This window comes from Paramisgurnus dabryanus, chromosome 7, assembly GCF_030506205.2.
Source record: "Paramisgurnus dabryanus chromosome 7, PD_genome_1.1, whole genome shotgun sequence".
In the NCBI taxonomy this organism is placed as follows: domain Eukaryota; kingdom Metazoa; phylum Chordata; class Actinopteri; order Cypriniformes; family Cobitidae; genus Paramisgurnus; species Paramisgurnus dabryanus.
The window spans coordinates 30,499,181-30,519,750 of record NC_133343.1 but is presented as its reverse complement, the minus strand read 5'-3'; the positions used below and the strand labels follow the sequence as shown (position 1 = coordinate 30,519,750).

Genomic DNA, 20,570 nt, shown 5'->3' with positions numbered 1-20,570 from the left:
AGTCTAACCTGCTGCCAGTAGATGTGCTAACTTAGTAAACGCATCTGTTGGTCATATTTGGGGAAATGGACAAATGACCAAAGCAATCGTATGGGTACGAGGATAATATAACATGTACAGTATAAACAATATTAAAATTCAATACTATTTTTTATGATTCATGAGAAAATTAAGGGTGCAACTGTGATAAATGAATTACACAAATGACTGTTCACACTAAATCCAGATTGAACCAAACTAAAATCCTTCTCATATGAGGAAATAGCCGTTATTTCACCATCTATGTTAACTATAGACTCGACATATGTTGGCTATGAGTAACCCACTTATATAAATAAATAAAATTTGGTTATGTCGTTTTCACCAAAATAACTTGTGAGATGTCTGATATTGCAGAACGACAAGAACCAAGCACTAGAGTCGATCTTTCAGTAACTGCCCCTTTGATTAAGGTTGATTTAAACTCAATAAAATCATCTCAAGAGCTTTTCTAAGAAAAATCTGCACATCTCGGCCTTAAATGGAAATACAACACATCTCAGTAAGAGGCAGAGGACCGAAGCTTTATCCACCCGTCTGAAGGGAAACATCCTTTAACGCCTCCTCTCAGATAATGAAAGAGATGAACACACAGGCTGTGATGGCTCGCTCTTAAATAATGCATGAGGGTCGTGTCTTCCCCGCTGTCACTCTACTTGACAAATGCCAGGGGTGAAAGGAAGGAAAGTGTGAACAAAACACTCTGTCACAGGTAGCGACCCTTACACAGCCTCTTCTCTTTACACGGACACACATACATATGCATATTCTCCATGCCGTCCCTTTATAAACAGTAAACACTGAAGCACACGAGGATCTGGAGACCATTTATAGTTTAAGGCAAATGAAACTGAGGATGTGAGATGACAGAACAGTCGATTCATTATTTCAGCAACTACACAGATGTATAACTGAATGCTCTTATATCTGAATACACTTGATTTATGTTTTTTAATGGCTGATATTTAGAGAACAGTTACAGATGCATCAATATTAAATATTTCCACTTGTATAGCAGATATTCGGACTGATATCTACCGATACCAATAGTTTGTTAGTTATATTGACTTGCATTAACTCAATTCTGAATGTCATTAATTTATATAATGACCATTAATATTATTTAAAATACATTAAACAGCCGTTAGCTTATAGTGTGAAAATTTGCTTTTATCGGTCAATTATTGGCCGATATATCGGTGCATCTTCTTTTCATTATACATTTATAATCAATCATTCAATTTCATTAAATATTATTCATATAGCACTTTAACCAGTGCACATTAAATGTGCCATTAAATGTAAAACTGTATTTCCCTAGTCATAAATGAATAATAAGAGTTCATACGTATTATGATCCTCAAACACGATTGTTTTCTTCTTCTTATGTAAACCTTGTGCATGCAAAAGACCGCTGGAAAACAGACCAATCTCAACATAACACCAACTGTGAAGTTACAGACATGATGTACACCCCAACAATAAATTACACATTAAATTAATTACAATGTTGATACAATGTTACAAACAAAGTTGTGACTGCTGAGTTAGCGCTATATGCTAGTTAGTGCTATATGCTAGCATTAAGCCTGAAGTTCTACTATTGATTTTACAGTTACGTTTTGCAGGTCCATACTAAAAAAAAAAAACTGACTCAGAAACGTTCATTAACAATCTCCAAACAATTGATTATTCCTCAAAATCTGTCTCTTCATCTGATACAGACTCAAACATAAGAAAAACACAAAGCTACTGAAGGAGCTGCTCAGAGAAACAGCCAATCAGAGCAGAGATCAACAGTATTATTCATCACCCTTTCAAATGAGGTAATACTCAATGCTATCTCACAAGAATTCATATATATTTTACAATGGTACATATTTTATTGGCTTATTCGCATTAATTCATACAACCACATTCGTAAGTTTTGGTACGATTTGCCTTGACCCCTGTGACATTGGGGTTAGGTGCGGGGTTAGGGGTTTGGTTTCATAGTTTTTTTTTTTTTTCATGAGAATTGTATGATTTTGCATGATAAAATTCTTATGAATTGATATGAATTAGCCAACTCGTAAAATATGTGCAATTTCTCATGAGATCAGGCTGTATCAATAGACCAGTTCATTCTAAGGGCAAATAAATGGACCTTTAAAAATATTTCTGGATAATAACAATTGAAAATTTTCTTTCAATGCATTCTACCGCACCTTTAGGTAAAAGTGGCTATAAACAAAACAAAAACACACACGAAAATTATAGCAGTAATTCATACTACAAAAGGTTCAAATAGTTAAAAAAAGTTTTGTTTATGTAAACCTTTGACTACAATTTTTTGGGGGGAACAAAATTTTACTCTTTTGTCATTGATGTGAAGAACACTTTAAAACACCTTTATTTTTAACAACATACTGATCATTTTATAAAGATTGTCCATAAATAAGATCACACTGAACTCCAAATAAAGGTGCTACTAAAGGTTCTTTAAAGCAATGCCAAAATGTTTTCTTCTTTGAAAGCATATTCAGATATTTAAGGTTCTTTATGGAACCATTTAGACAGAAATGGTTCTTATTTGGCATCATGGATGTTTGTGTTGTCTGCAATGAAAACAGAAAGTTTTTCTTTATTTAGTGGCACTCTTTGTGGCAGTGCAGAGTATTTCAGTACTTTAAATAAGAAGTGATTCTTGATCCCTTGATCTACTCACAGCTTTCTTCATCTCAAATGAAATCTGACATCCATATACTGTAAAATCTGCAGACTATCGAGAGCACTTCTAAATCACAAGTCTAAAACTTTATTTTCCACTGTCATTTGTTTGCCCGTCACAAATGCATGCTTAGCACGCTATCTCCATCATTTCCATCAAAGCAGAAAAAGCTATTATATAATGTTTATTTTAATTAAAAGAAGCTGCTGTGTGGGCTCTGTTTTCAGGTATTGGACCTGGATACGATCTCAGCGCTCGAGTGCAGATGAGCTGGATTACAGGGGATTCACATTAATTTAAGAACACATGAATTTTCTGGTGAAGAGGCGATATTTTCTCACTCGCTCAGATGTGGGTGTTGTTCAAGAGCTGGATGTTAGTGACTTGAATACTTGATTCAGATATAAGCAGTTGTGGATGATACCATCACCTCTCTAACACCTAAACCTAGAAGAAAATGAACAGAACTAAATCCACAAGGAGGGAACTGTTCAATACATCTCTCGTTTCAAAATCTTAATTTTTGATTTCACCTTGATTTCAGTCTTTGACTTGATCTTATTCAGTCAATATTAAAGCTAGCATGATTATATTTTTATGAATGTTCTGTCACATTATGATTTTATGAATATAAAGGAATAATTCATCAAACAACATCTACTCACCATCATCAAACTTGATTTTCTTTCTCTTGTGGAGCAGAGATGTTTAGCAGAATGTCTGAGCTGCTTTTCTTCAGTGTCATTCACAATGTTGAACTCTATTAAGGACAAAATAGCATCAAAGTATCATAAAGGTAACCACAGTACATTCGTCTGGTGTTCCTGTGTAGCTCAATGATGGAGCAATGTGTTAGCAGTGCAAATAGTCCTGTGTTTGGGAACACATGCTGGGAACACATGCTGATAAAAATGTATACCTTGTAATGCAATGTAAGTCGCTTTGGATAAAAGCATGTGCCAAAATGCATAAATGCATAAATCTAACCTAGCTCATATGAAACGTTTGTTTGAGAAACACATTATGTAAGGGATCATTCAACCCATTCTCATGAAATGCATAAAGTATAAATACTGTAGCACGCAGTTGAAAAGTCATGCAAAACAAAAAACAAATTCCACTTTTGCGTGCAAATCATACGCCAGTCCTTTGTGTGTCATTTTAGTTATTGTTTTTTATTAGTTTTTTGTTTTTTTTTTAAGTTGCTTGGGTTTAGGGTTAGATTTGAGATTTGCATTAGGATGTCATTTAAAATATACAGTATAGGTTTCTTCATGTTTTGTTTATTTTTTACCATGGTCACTTGGAGTTGGGTTTATAATTGCGTTTTGGGTTAGGATGTAATTTTCAGACCCAAAGCAACAATGAAAAAAACAGAAAAAAGAGAAACCAATAAATAAAACGACATGAAAAGATGTGCCGTATAAGTGAACGGGAAGGACTGGCGTATCATATGCACACAAAAGTGAAATTTGGGCTGGATAATTTATAGCCAGCAAGTTGCCTGCCTGTACATTATCCCACTTATTACACGGCTATTTGCCGCATAATAAGGTAAGGAACATTAAATATCAATTTGAAATATTTTATTTGCTTATTTTTAACGTATGCAGACCTTCCGTTAGGAAAACCCCTTTACTTTGGTTTTAAGATGTCATTCGGCATTCAAATGTCACTAACACACTATTTGGTTTAATCATATAATGTCATGACATTTTTGTGTAATATTAAACTGTACCTGTCAAAATGATTTGCAGCGTTACTGTGTATTGTTAGTTTTGAGTGGTTGTTATCTGGGAATAACAAACCTGCAAATGTTGCAACAGGCCAATCAGAATCAAGCATTCCAACGAGCTGTGTAATAAAATGATCTAAATCTGTATTCGCATATAGCACTGTTCATTTTATGTCTTTATTTATTTTTTACAAATTTTGCATCATGTTTTGCAAATGCTAATAAACAAAAATACTGAGCTAATATCCCATATGAAATGCTACAAGATAATCTGTAGCCATAATAATATTTCAACCCAGTGGCACCCGGTGACTTCTTTTTTAAGGGTGCATGATGCAAAGCTTGTCACAACATTTAGCCCGTCATGTGTGTGGCTGGTCATGTCAAAATGTATGCTGAAGATGCTTCAAAGGGGTTTATGATAAAAGAGACGCTCACGTTTAATCAGAGTTAAGTGTGTGTCTTGCGAGTTTTTTTGTGAATGGGAGCGTCTCATTTATCATAAACCCTGACACGCGTGCAGTAGGCACATATTTTGACATGATGCATAAAGCACATGGTTCAAATGATACAACAAACACATATTTTGGCATGACGAGCAACACACGACACTCTCAACACATTTTCACCCCTCGGGAAGAGAATCACCGGCCGCCACTGTTGCAACCAGTTTAAGATGTATTGATCCGGGCTCCAGCGATTGCTGAGGCTTGCATGAGCACATCTGTGAACAAATGTATCCGAGTCTCTTCTGGCGATGACACTTGTAGTTTTGAGATTTTGCAGCGTCTGCATTTCTTTCCATTCCTCCACCCACCAGGCGTTAGTGTGCAGGGAACTCCATTAATCTCACCATAAATCTTGAGGGCGTTCACTGTGAATAACAACCTGAGCTCAGCTTGGACACTTTCTCTCCACCAACATCATCACACCGGGTCCTTCGCCAACACTTCGCCTGTACATCTGAGCATTCGAGTTAAGATACATGATGTGTGTTCTTCTGTCTTCTCATGATAGTCACCGTCCCGTTTGGAACAGATGGATTAAGATCTTCAACACGCTCGCTTGTGCTAGGAGTAAATCGACAGATTATTATTTTTGTTGTGCTTTCTGACACTGAAGAGCACAGTGAAGTGTGAAATAAGCCCAGCGTGATGTAAATAACACACTTTACACGCAGACGGCAAACACAAATATATACAGTAGCAAATGTTTCTCTATAGCAGCACTCTGGTATTTCTAGTCTTGCTTTCAGCATTGCACCATTATCGTCTAAAGAAGTGTAAATTGGTTGCTGTACTTTATCATCTAACTGTGAAGTGGATGTCACATCACCTCATTACCGAGGGAATCATCCTGTACATTGTGGCCGCAAACATGAAAGCAAATGCTGACGAACGTCTCAGCTTCAGGATGACTTAATTCATTCACCATTTGACCCATCAGCTTATATACTTACTGTAAGAGTGCTGGAGAGTGATATTTAAGCCAACTGAGGTCATTTTTTATAGTAATCTTACCAAAGGTTTATTGCTTTTACGAATCAGCAGTGACTTATTAAGAGTGCACAGAAAATATTTCAAGAAACAGTGCACCTGTTAAACAGTTAAATATTTTTTTTTGTGTATTGATTATCATTGGTAAAACCCTAGTTTTACTACAGTAACTATAGTTAATCTTCATAAGGGCAGACATTGCCTTCATTTTGTTGCCAACCTTAACAACATGCAACCCAAAAGAAGATAAACTATGATTACTAAATGAATAATGTTTTTATGGTTGTTTTCAGCCGATGCAACCATATTTAGCTGCATAATGAAAAACAGACCATTAAATATCACTCACTTACTTTGCACAGAAAACAACATTGCGAACCCAACAATAACAGTTCATTAAACCGTAGACTGTTTAGTTGCCAAGCAATTCAATGGAGTTTGCAGGTGTTACCATTCATTTCAGAACCCCAAATGAATCGAAACAATCCATCTCATAAAAGCTAATACATGATGCGGTTTCACACAATGACTGACATGAGTGTCTAATTTTAAATTCAACACCTCTTTGTCATTCAGGTCCAAAAGAACATTGAGTATGTGGATGAAATACTTTGGTATCCGAGTGCAGCAGTGGATATCTCAGATGATAATTGTTCGCAAACACATTCTAATCAGATAAACAAACATTCAGTATTTCTCTCACAACCAATGCAAACACTGAACTGTTTCCACTGCAGATTATGAATCATATTGACATTTCCCATCTTAAAGATAACGGTGTTTGTTCCCGAAACAATCATTCCAGGCCTGATTTCAGTCTGGACAGTGATGTTCTGTCCCTATGTCATTTAAGCCTAGGTTAGCACTGATATATCACCCTATAAATGGTATCGGCTCATAAAAGCATCTTCCCATATCGGACAATTGCTTAAAAACAGCCGATGATTGGGGCAGATTATGTCCTAAAAACCAAAAGGGGCCAAAAACGCATCAGATTTCATATTGTGTGATTATTTTGAATTGGGTGACATTGACAAGAGAATTACAAATCGTACAATGTACAAAAATGATATCAGCATATATTTGTATGTTTTAACTTAACAAACTAAGTTAAACAATTTCCACTTGTTTTAATATATGTCAACTTATCATAACTCAAAACTTGAAGTAGTAGGTTGAATTGACTTGCACAACCAAGTTGTTTTAACTTGATGCTGCATTTTCTTTACACAGGGTTCCCACACCTTAGTTAACTTCAAATTCAAGGACCTTTTAAGGACTTTCCAGGTCCAATTCCCCTCAAATTCAAGGACTAAATGTGGGGACACATTTGAAGTAAGAGCAAAGCTACGTCGTGTTACCTTTAAAGATGCATTGTTACAGTTCCCTTTTGAGGGAACTCGCGCTGCATCACTGCGGTGACACTTTGGGGACGCCTCCAGGGGTAAGTGCGTCTGAATGTGTATATCAAATTCAAACAATGTTGAGGCTTTACGACAAAGAAAGGGTGCAGAACATATATCGCTATCTGAAATATTGACAAAGACGGCGTTACAGGGACGCAGCGTCTCGTTCCCCTTCTCAGGAAACAACAGTTACATACGTAACCCGAGACGTTTTGCAAACACAACTATGCAAAAAAGCATTTTGGTAAGAATCAACATTGGCATACAGAAGATATAAGCATTTGTATCAGTTTAGGACGTGTGCTTAAAAAGTCTAGTATTTTTATGATATTATCCTACACTTTCAATGACCTGTATCTATGTATGTATATTTTCAAAAACTTCCTTGGATTTTTTCCCCCAGATTCACAAACTTTCAAGGATTTCAAGGACCCGTGGGAACCCTGTTTACAGTGGGGATTTCATGACAATAATTTGAAAGCAGGGGTACACTACACTGTAAAACCTAACAGTTAACTTAACTCAAACCATTTAAGTAAACCTGTTGCATTAGACCATTTAAGTTTTAAAACACATAAATTTAAGTTCTGTGAACTTGAGTAATGTGCAATTATGCACTTATATTTAAGTAGTGTGAACTTAAATATAAGTGCATAACTGCATGTGACTCAATTTGTTTAAGTTCACAGTACTCAAATGTATGTAATGCAACCAGTTTACTTAAATGGTTTGAGTTGAGTTAACTTTTAGGTTTTACAGTGTACCTACAAAACGGTATGAAGTCTATATCCAAAGGGGAATTTTTGAAGTGATGTTACATACACAGAGGACAAATCTTTGTTTTTACAGAAATTGTTTATTTTCAGGAAACTTCATGGAGGTCTAAACAGCAGCTTATCTTAATCCTTTTTTACACAAACATTACGGAAAATACACGGAAAATGCGTATGGGATTTTGTCCGGGATTGTTTGATTTTTGATTCATTCACACCGCCAATGATTTTCCGGAATCTGTGCGTACATTCACACACATGCCACAAAGATCCTGTAAAAACACGTGACGTATCTGAAGTCATTTAAAATTAGTCAAATGTTTACATACTGTAAGAGTATTACACTATTAAATAAATGTGGATAACATAGGTCAGATGGTTTGATGAATATATAAGATCATTTTGAAATCAGAACATTTTTGTGTTTTCACAGAAGAAACATAAAGCATTGTCTTTATTTATTCTGCATTTATTGCTGTCTGGCAAATCCTGGCAGTTTGAGACATTGTTGAGGTCTTCTGAATGTCTTGAGGAGACGCGTGAGATTTCTTGTGCTCAGGAGAAACTAGCAATAGTTCCCATTTGTCTTCCCTTTAATCTTGGTCCTGTCTAGGAAAACAAATAGAGGTATTAAAGAGATCTCATTTGTGAGTTTCCTTTGGGTATTTACACAAGACATAGAGTTCTCAGGCTGACCTTGCCTATAAAAGAACAACAAACGTGAGATTTATTTACAAGAAAGTTGCTATACAAGAGAGTTCGACGTTTGAAAATAAGCTTGACGCCATTATCTGGAATTCTGGAAAGAACTACAAGGAATGTCGAAAGGTTAGAAATGAGTATGACTTTCCCAAATTTCCCACTAACAGGCACATAAACACTTGGCCTCATAGCGATACTCACGTAGGTTTTCTTGTTTATCACAGCATTAGTCACCGACTGCCTTCCCTTGTGACATTTGCTTGATGAGGATTTCATTACGGCTCTGGGGCTTCAGTATTCCACTAACACCGTAATGATCCCACATGGATGACTGTCAATGATGATCAGGGTCAAAGAACACATAATTCCATTCTGTCATTCCCATTACCTTTTAATAAAACATGAGCAGAGAGATGATTCATGTACAGCATCCGTCTTCGGCTTGGACATTTTACTGTAATTGTGCTTCTGTTTTCATGTCATTTCTCTCTGAACTATTTGATTTGGAGAAGACGCTTTTGAAATGTTTGTCTACACTTGCTCTGGGTTGTCATTGATGTTTTACACACTGGTGTGAAAGCTCATCTATCAGGAGCAGAGCTGGTGAAAAACAACAACAAACAGGAAAGTAAAATGAGAACTGCTGCTACATTTATCGTTTTATCGTCTTGAATTCAACATGATGGAGCGCTTATAGCAGACATCAGTGATGCGCTTCCTGTCTGAAACCTGTTGAGAAGATGTTTCAGACGTATTTTAGAAAGAAAGAAGAATATTTTGCATAAAGAATAAAGTTTTTGAGCTTTTCTCATTAATTCATTCCCCGTCAGCCATTTTTTGAAAAATTGCCCGCCAGCATTTTTTCACAAAATGCCTTCAAGGAAATTTTTCTTCAGAAAATATATAAACATACAAACATATCAAATGAAAGAACAGACCCTCTGCTTTCGAACAAACAATAAACAAACAAACAAAACAGGAAAAAAAGGTTTCATTCTATATATTTTTTTCTCTGTTTATAAACTCAAAAAAATAGCAAAAAGCTGAAATCAATGCATTTTTGTGATGGAATTTTGTTAGAGATCAGATTCAGAATGATTATCAAAACATACACAGAGTTTAAAATTAGTAGATAACTTTTTTGCTCCAGTTTTTTATAAATTAGGTGAGGCCATCTAGTGGATAATGGCGGTATTACAGATTACCATAAAAACTCATCAGGAACACTTTTTTCTGTATGCAAATGTTTTCTCTTAATTGACGAGATAACTTGTCAATGGCGGGGAAAGAGTTAAGCTTTATGCCTTGTATCATTGTTTATGACTTTAGGAAATATTATGCACATACCACTCCATACAACATGCGTCACAATGCTAAAATACAGAACGTCCTAAAATTCAACTTCATTGCATTTATGCAATCTTGATGTTTCCTCAGGATGAAATGTAATCTGGACTTTTTTCGGTCTGGGTAGAAGAAACTCCTTCATGATTCAAAGAGTCGCCACAATAAAAATCTAGAAATTCGTAAAGTTTTATTGTTTTTTGTAGCCATACATCTGCATTTTTTGGGTTGATAATTTAATGGTGCAGGTTCAGGGAAAAAACGACCACGACACCCATCTGAAAAAAATCACTGCAGTTTATCAGCCCAAACCAATACAGAATAAACTCAACGAAACCATCAAACCATCCAATGAAAGCAAGTTGGAGATGTCCTGAACACACACAGATGAACGTGAAGAGCTTGGGTATCTTAAAAACAACCGATCCAATAACCTCACCTGGGCTCTTTTTGTTTCTTGTTGTGTGTTGTGCACAGCTATCTTTCAAAAAAATCCCCTTTAAAAATGTCTCTAAAGAAAGAAATTCAATGGCAAATGCAACGTACAGAGCAAGTGATTTAGAAAATTAGTTTAGAAGCAACACAATACACAAAATGTATGACACATCAAAACCAACCCTCACAAGCCATATCAAGAACATGTCTGGGTCATATTTCACCCACAAATCAACAGATAAACAAAGCTTATTTTAACTAAAACAAAGTTTTCATTTTATTTTTATGACAATTAACTGCATTTCAAATAAACTGGTGTTATCATTATGAATAAAAAGAATTATAAATTACTTAAAGGAGTAGTCCACTTTAAAGATGGGGTCCATTGACTTTTTATAGTAGGAAAAAAAATACTTTAAATGATTACAACTGTACTGTATGAAGTTAATACTATTAAAAAAGCATATTGAAAAAAAAATATGATTACAGTCCTGAGAATCTAATGAGCATCTTTATTAGGAATTTAAAAAAATCTGATTTACAATAATAGGAGCTTAAGAGGTAAATATGCTGTAAAAAGTGAAAGTTGGAACTACAGTACTTAAGAAAATTACTTTAATTGGTACATTAACACTTAAAATATTTACCAACTTAATTTCACTTTAAGTGAAAAATTAAAGATGATAAAAAATAATTAATTACTTTAATTTGGTACATTAACAATTAAAATATTTACCAACTTAATTTCACTTTAAGTGAAACATTTAAGATGACAAAAAAATTAAAAAATAACTTTAATTGATACATTTACACATAAAATATTTAACTTTTATCAACTGAATTTTACTTTCAAATTTAAAATGACTTCAATTACAACATTTTTACTTAGTTGAATTTTTTTTTTAGATAAATATTTTTTTATTAACTGTAATCCAGTGTTCACTTATTACAGTGTTTGCTTAATTGTCATACACTTATGACTCAATTCATGAATCTATGAAACCTACAAACAGTCTTTATTTTAATATAATTAATTTAAAATAAAAAAAATCTTTAGATTTTCAGGTGAAATATGACCTGGAGATGAGATTTAACCCGAACACTATTCATTATATCTGCCAGTATTAAGTTTGTATCTTACAAAAGAGTTCCTAAAAATAAATACAAATATTTCAAGACTGCATTACTTGAATGCATCACCATTAGTTTGTAAACGTCCACGCAACCCTTCGTCACTAAACTTTTTATCTACCAAACACTGTGTTTATCCATCAACCTGTCTTCAATATCTTCAAAAATCAGGTCCGTTTAGATTTCGTTTCAGTGCCATGATGAATAAATAAATAAATAGAAAGCAATAAATACATAAATATTGTTCTCCTTTGTTTGTTTGTTTGTTTCTCTTTAAATAAATACATATTTATTTCGCTGCATTTTTGTCGTAAGTATTTAAAAAGTTTTCATGTGGTATTCATCCTTTGCCGGTCAGTTAAAGTCTTTTGTGTTCACAGATGGTGAAAGAAAAGCACAGAGAATTTTGAATAAGAAAACATGAAGTGTTTGCTCTGGTGCATATGGCACGACCCGTTCTCCTCTCACGCTCGCTGACAGGTGAGAGAATGTTGGAGGTTTGCCCAGCGTCTCGGCTCATCTCCGCTCACTTTTTAAAGTGTTTCAGGTGACATTAAAACTCTCCGGACTCACTGCGTTCCAAAAACCGTCACTGCGTAACTGTGGGCAGGAACCCTTGGAGGAACCGGGTCCGAGAGAGAAGTTCGGTAAGAACGGGAGGATGAGCGACAGGACGGAGAATGAAGATGATGCTAGGACCCCTCTTCATCAGGCTGGGCAGGGGCATAGTAACCAGCCAACTGTCTGAAGCGTGGACCCCAGTCACTGAGGTAAGAGAAGTCCTGATCAGACGTCGTGGACAGCGTACGGATGGAGCTGAGAGAGAGAGCCGGCGAGCTGGAGCCCTCGAAAGCATAAGTCTGGAACGAATCGTAAGGCGGCACCGACAAGTCCGCATCCGCCTGCTCCACTTTCTTGCGTATGTATCCTTTAAAGAGCGAGAAGTCGGCGGGTCCTCCGTCTCCGTTCACTCTGTTCTGGATCCACTGGGGGACGGGACGAAGTTCAGGGCCCGAGTCTGAGTTTTTGACTTCGGGGAAGTCGTAGAGGCTCCGCAGGGCGCTCATGTCGTACGCCTGCGTGTCTTGCTCACCTCCGCCCTCGTCATTGTATTTGATGACGTTGTCACGCATGTCCTCCTCATCCTCCGACATCCGCTGACCCTTCCTGTGACGCTTTAGGGTCAAGATGAGCAGAACCAGAACTGAAGGAGCCACAAGAAACAGAAAGAGAAAACAGTGTGTGTTATCCAAAAGAAAAACATTTTTTTTAAATGTATTATGCTGACTTTACTGAGCTGGCACCTTGTTTTTAAACCCTGTGTAAAAATGTTAAACTGTAGGTTAAAATATCATTACCATGCCAAATTTAAGAATTGTTAAGAATTGCTCTTGTATCTCAAAAATATATAAGCCAGTTTTTATATTTTCTTTTTGAATACAAGGTCTTGTAATCTTTATTTAAAGGGCCGCAAAGCAAACAAGCATGCTGACTGACCATAAATATGGTATATGTTAACCTTATCAAATATTGTAGATATGAAAGTAAGAAAGTGATCGATGGAAAGATAAAAAAAAACAATTAAATGCCAACTGTGTTGTGGGGCTTTTGTGTTCATGTTTAAGTGCCATTCTAATTTCAATATGCAGTTTATAGGAGACGTTACTCCTCTATTTTTCTTGGAAACTAAAGAAAAGTTTACAGGACATTCATGGCAGCTTGCCATCAGCTTGCATTTAAAATGAATGAATTCAGGTACTTTGGCGCTCTCTATGGTGTAAACGTGCAGTAATTCTGTGTGCGGCTAAGCATCAGATCTATTGGCTTAGGCCTAGTCCACATGGACACGGGTATTTTTAGAAGTCTAAACTTAAGTCTTTTCTCTTTAACAAAGCATTCACATAATTTGTCTAGTAAATGAACTTATCTGGCAATAGTTAGCCTGTACGGAACAAAGCATTCACATAACTCATCTGGGTAATATACTAGTGCCGCAATAGCTAGCCTGTCTGGAACCGAGCCGATATTAAACCACAACACTGGGTGACACTTGCTTTACATGCGAACGGCCCCTACGCTAATACACATACATACAGTCGATATATATATATATATATATATATATCCCAAGGGTTTTTTTCCTCCTAGGACATTTTTTTTAACCTGGCTAAAATGTGGGTGGTTTTTCTCCTAGGGTTTTTTCAACACCAGGGAGTCAGCCAACATTGGCTTAACTTAGCACCCTCTTCTACACTTTAAATCATCAACAAGTTCGCTTGTAAAGTTTATTCATAGCCGCTGTATTTTGCTACTTATGTTGTCTGTTGATTTTTCTGTGTTTTTTTCCCTGCTTCTATTAATGTAAAGCTGATTTGATACAATTACCTATTGTAAAAAGCGCTATATAAATAAAATTGAATTGAATAACCAGAGTTTTTTCTGTTACGGTTTAAGAAAAAAAATCCCCCCCACACATGCTCGGTTTAAAAGAAATCTCCGCCTACATAAACACACAAAAACGCGCAATCACGGGCTGTCAAGAGCATGCCACACCAGCAGACGGTGCCTATAACCTTACTCATAAAGCCATGTTGGCCAATCAGAAGCCTTAATCAAAGTCAAAACTCCCCGTTTCTGAAAAACCAAACCAATGTTCGGCTTCAGTGACGTGATACTGCATAAAAAAGTCACGGTTATAAAAATATCCGTGTCCGTGTGAACAAGGCCTTAACCAACAAAGCGAGTTTGGTGTGGGGCTATCTGTGTGTCCGACCAATAGCACATGAGGAGAGTTCTTGGGAAACCTGTTTGAAAACAATATTTAAGCAAATCTGTGTTAACCCCAATGCCACTGAAATTACAAACCTTATCTTCAAAAGTGTTTAAAGTTTTTTCTCAGCTTCTGAAATGAAGAGAAAGTGGAGCTGTTCTCATTAGATGTGGGGCTACTTTGTTGCACAAACTTTATTAAAAAGCAACCCAGTTCATCATCACGTCCTTGTGCAGAGCAAAATCTGATTTATGAGCTTGGCAAAGGACAAAAACATTAGCTTTATAATTTATTTATTATTTTAATGAGACCAGAAACTCAAAAATGTAATTTGCTGTTATGATTTCAAAGAAACCAGCATCATTGGCCTTGCGAATATAACTAGAAAAGATCGCTTTCAGTTTTACAAGTAATAAAAGCACAATTTCCTCAATATAATAATTATATTTACTTAAGCGCTTTGTCCACTTCTCCTATGTGTTTAATCCGGTTTGGTACAAGCACACACACTACATTTATTTACAGGACACAATAGGTACGTTTACATGCAACCAAATAATCTGTTGTAATTGTATTAATGGCTTAATCGGATTGAAAAGCCTTCATGTAAACACATTTATTACAGTTTTCTCAGTTGCTAAAACACTTAAACTTGAAAATTGGCTGTTGCCTGAACTCATTTAGCAGTCCTTCCAGAAAAAGTTTTTTTTTTTTGATTGTTGCAGGCAAAAATCCTTGATCTTGTGGCACGTTTTCTTAAAAAAAATTAAAAAAAAAAATGCAATGGATATGCAGGATATTTATGAAGTTTTATGCAATAAAATTGCAGGAACTTGGCAAAATTGCAGGAAATGGCAAATTTTTTTTGTTGATGTTCACGTCACGTAATTACGTCACTTCAAAACATTAACATGGCAACAGGGGACATTGCTGCACTTGTGTGAAGTAAATGCAACATTTTTCAGGTTTTTGCCAAGATATATGTGACTTTTTGCTAGGAAAACGCGGGGATTATGAAGTCATGCAAGCCCTGCATATTTTGCGTGCGGAAATTTGCAATTTATGCGTTGAAAGTGTGGAATATAAAAAATAAATGTGGCTGTCGCATAAATATGTGAACCTTGGCTGATTATGAATTGAATCATGCGAATCGCGTTTTTCTAGAGGGACTGATTTAGCTCATTGTGCAGTCTGGGGTCAATACCTTAAACCATTTCACATGGCAAAACTTTTTGCACATCTTAAAACACATTCTGCACTCTTGCACATGTCATCCATACTAGTAAACACAACTGGCAACAATCAAATACAAATAGAGAACACACATCATTGATTGAACACAACCACTCAAAATTGATTTAACCTCAAATGATGCAACACAACCAATATAACCCAGTTTACTGTTGCAATCTGTAGTACAGTGCATACTGTACAATGACCAAATTGTATGACCCTGAACATTGTGCTTGTCATATGTTAACAGTACTGACTGCTCAATAGATTTTGACTAGTTGCAGGTTCATATCAAGAAAGAACAAGAATTACAGTATCGCAGAGATAAGGACAATCTTGTGAAATGCATGGTACAGTACTGTAAAAATAGGGGTACAAGGAAGAGGAAGAACAAAAAAATTGCAAAGAGCAAAGCCGAGTAGTAATTTCTGATCAATTTTGAGCTACTATGATGGAAAAATATGAAATTTGATTTGAGCTTACAGTTTTTCTCAGTCACTTTGGAGAATTTCTCGAACATCATGGATGTCCTGAAAAAGCCTGCACTTGTTCAAAAACCTTAGTTCATCTCTCAAAAGTACATTTTTATGTCAGTGACATGTCAGTCACATCAAAATGGCAAGTCCATGTGTCATTGTTCATGAACAAGACAGCCTTTTGTATGTAAAATGTGAATGAATTTACATTTTCACCTTTTTTTCTGTAAACAAATTACACACATTGGGTCTCATTCATGAAACACGAGCAGAACGAATTTTTGTGTAAATCGTTCGTAAAGTCCTTTTGGCGTACATTTTCGGATTCATGAAAATGTTCGTATTTTCCAAATGTTAGTTGGTACGAAAGAAATCTACACCTGCTCCCAGCCACGCATAAATTGTGTGTTTAACATCCGAATGTTTTGCTCATCAATAAGGCTGTATTTTAATTCACCGTAATCATGTACATATTACACAGCATTTTGTAAAAAATATTATACAGTAATTATATACGTTTTTTCTTTTAACTTTTATGATAAGCAACAGTAATAGCATCTGCAAGCGGAACACTTTAATCAAATAAATTATTGATTTCAATAGGGCTGGGCAAACGAAATTGTTAAGGAAATTGTTTCCTATAAAATGGCCAAAATCAGGCATAACACATTTATGATGGCTAATATATAGATTTGGCAGAGCGCTGCGCAAAAGGGGTATTTTTAGAGACCGCGTGACTTACTTGCCGAGAATGAAGACTGGTTAATGAGTTGTTTTAGGCTACCCAGACCAGTTCTTTTGTGAAAAGTTAAATCTGCTCAAATGTAAACTGCTTGTGTATTTCCTTTAAAATTCTATATTTTTTATTTTTGAATAAGATTTTTTCGAAGTTAACTAATTCATAGTTAACTAATGTGGAACTGTTTGATTAACAGATGAAATTTCATTAACAGCATCTGTAATGTGCTGCCAAGCTTCCTTTTTTTAGGACCCGAGATGCCACTATGTATGCTTGAAAATAAAATTTGGCTTTTTGAATTTACTTCTGATAATAAAATTTCTGCATCTGATACATTTTTCTTTTTCATTTGCTTTTAAGAAGACATGCTGAAATCATTTGTTTGGTGTCATAATATGATGCCCATATATAGTTGTCAGTCGAATTTAATGGGCGGGATTTATGGTAATTGAGAATAAGCGTGCACGCGCGTCCCATGTACGACTGATTGGAATTCATTAACAAATACACACATTTAACTATCAAATATGACGTTTACGAGGTATTTGTGAATCAGGAGGAGAGTTTTCGGGAAGGTCTGTTTACGTGCAAATCACTCACATATTTACTCATATATGTACGAATGTTTCATGAATGAGACCCATTGTGATTTTTGGGAAAAGGGAATTTATCAATTCAGTTCACATTTACAAAAAACATGCTTTGCATGACATACATTGTACGATGGACTCATTCCTAAATGTTTTAGGTGTAAGACTGTTCAACATAAACCGGTATAATATATTTTCATGAAAAATCAATTGAAAATGTAGGAAACAGCAGACAATTGTACATAACCTTCTGCTTGACTGTATCAAAACATTTGCAATATGTCCAAAAATTTGCTTTTATGTTGTACACAACTGACTTGATGATGCGGAGGTCAAAAATTATTTTCTGATCCAAAGCGACAGCAAAAATGTACTTCTCCCTGAGAACTATATCTTTTGAACAATGTGTTTTCAATTTTTTTGGTGTATTGTTTACTGACTGTTTGATAGTGTATATCATTTCGGACACTTTTTTATGATTTGAGAGCAGTGGTAAAACTGTTTTGAAGCAAAAGTTTCATTTTGCAAGAAGAGTCAAAAAGGAAGTTTTGCAAATAGTGCTCGAAGATGAGGTTTTGTGTTTAATGTTTTCAGAAAATGTAGCAAGGTGTCAGAAATTGTGTTTTAGCAATTGAGAAAAACTGTAATACGATTGAGGTCGATCTGATGCAAATTTTGATTGATTATTTAAATGGGTGCCGTATGCATGAAATGCATGAATCGTAGTATTTTCTCAATTTGATGCAAAAATACCTTGTGCACATGCACAGAAGAATTGTGCATAAGTTTACATCTTATATTTACCTCTTATTTATGTATCACATGATTGTTGTCACAAAAAGAAACATGCAATGGCAACACACATTATTATGGTAATGGGGTCACGCACTGTACATTCTACAGCATTCATGTCTTTCATAACATTACATACAGTAAAGAAATAAAATAGTGTTGTGCCTTTTGAAAAGTGTTTTCTTTGCCGATATCTGAAAACTTCTTAAGAACAACTTTCTCCAATTCAACTTTGACTTTGTACATTTATAAAGAGATAATACATGAATTTGATGCTTTGTGCTGTGTTGCAAAGTCCTCTGCTATTTTGCTGGCTTCAGATTTAGACTAAGTTCAGTCGGGTTGACAAAATGTTGTGCATGTTAACATTACAGCTTCACTTCTAAATATTTTCTATTTTGACCATCATAACCCAAGGAATGACACTTTTGTTTTCACTCCCACATATTACTGTATGTGTAACATGTCTATATTAAAATAAATGTTAGCTCTTAACATATCAATCAGTCAATAACAAATGGAAATAAATAAATATCCTCATTCACATCAATACACACCACATTATACTAAAGTTAATGTAGCTTTGGTCACAGGTGTGTGGAAAATCCCAGCTCCAAAAATATTTACATATTCACTTCAGAGGTTAAAGGTTAGCTTTGTTAACATGAGCCTCGGTGTCACATTTTAATCAGACATTCTGACACATTCATCCACTTTCTATTAAATATGCAAAGCCAATGCAAATGTCAAGCCCCTTTTAAAACTCCTCTCAGTTCTCAGGAAAATTACTTATTAGAAAACTACATCGTCTCAAACAGGAGAGGAAAATCCATTAACCTCAAATTGACTCTTTAGTAAACAAAAGAGAGTATTTGTGTACAGCCAACGTTGATGTCTCTCTACAGAGACCAGCCCAACACATTTAAACAAACCCATCCTGATGCTGGTTATTACTTCATTCGCATCAGACTTTTGCATTTAGAGAGCATCACCTGAGAAAAATACTCTGGCTTATACATTCATACAGTACAGGAGGATTTCAAACTGATTACTATTCCACTGATAAATCTGACATCTCAATGCTAACTAACACAACATGACTGAAGACAGAATGGATAAAAGAGATTATAAAGAATGAGAACTTCACAAATCTGCCCCCCACCATGACGCCGCCTGAGGTGAAGCATGAACGAGAAATTAAATATGAACTGAAAAGGAAAACAATTCAGATGGATCACTGAATACATAAATGAGACAGAAAACAAAATACGCATCTCTTTCAATAAGTCAATGAACCTTTAATCCAAGTTGATTTATGTTTTGATCTGCTCATATTGGGCATTTACTGCCGATTTCAGAAATGTGCAAAAAGCTTTCCTGTCGGTATAGAAAAGACCAAATAACTCCTCTTAGAGTTGATTAAAAATGACACACGGGTCATCGCGTCTCACCATGACCCACGTTGAGATCATCAGTTAATGCTATGGGCACACATAAGAAACTCAATGCACAAGTTCACATTGTGTATGCGATCAAGTGAATATTTTATTAAGACCATTTGCTCCAGAGACGCATGCATGATCAAAGGCTTTCCACTTACACGCTTATAAACGTTATGTGAGAGAGCCATTGTCTCGGCTGGTGCTCTAATCTCGAGAACGAAGCATCTGAGGTCAGCGAGGGATTCTTTCATCTGGCTGGTACAGAATGACTTGGGGATGAAAGCGACAGATAACCTTTAGTTTGAAAGACTGCTAGAAAGCACTTAAAAATGATATAATTTACTTATATAACTTTCTGCGCCGGAAACATTTCAAGAAATGTTAAACAAGACATAAACGTTCTTGACCCAACAACAACAACGTTCAATACATTCAATGCCAATTGAGTCGAAATTATTTATATTTTGACATTCTCTATTAAAAAAATAAATTAAAAAAATGTATAATTTGTTTCTGACAAAACAATTACAGAGTCACGCCTGGTTGAAGTTCATAAAGTCAGCAAAGTCAATTTTGAAAAAATCTTTAACACAGTTTTTCGAGGGTTTAAAAACAGCGCACCCATACCTTAAAATCCTGGGTAAAACTAATAGTATTATCACACACAAAGTCAAGAACAATATCTATAGGAAACATACACTGCAAAAAAATTATTTTCAAGAAAAAAATTTTTTTAGTATTTCTGTCTTGTTTTCAG

General features: G+C 35.5%; 1 protein-coding gene across 1 annotated transcript in view; it reads right to left on the bottom strand.

Moving 5' to 3' along the window:
• Positions 1-10,420: 10,420 nt before the first annotated feature.
• LOC135757736 (cadherin-22) overlaps positions 10,421-20,570 on the bottom strand; it is a 207,128-nt gene continuing 196,978 nt past the window's right edge. Inside the window, exon 12 of the mRNA XM_065272413.2 lies at positions 10,421-12,975. Coding sequence (XP_065128485.1) covers positions 12,464-12,975 — 512 coding nt within the window. The 3' untranslated portion in view covers positions 10,421-12,463. The remainder of the gene's footprint in view (positions 12,976-20,570) is intronic.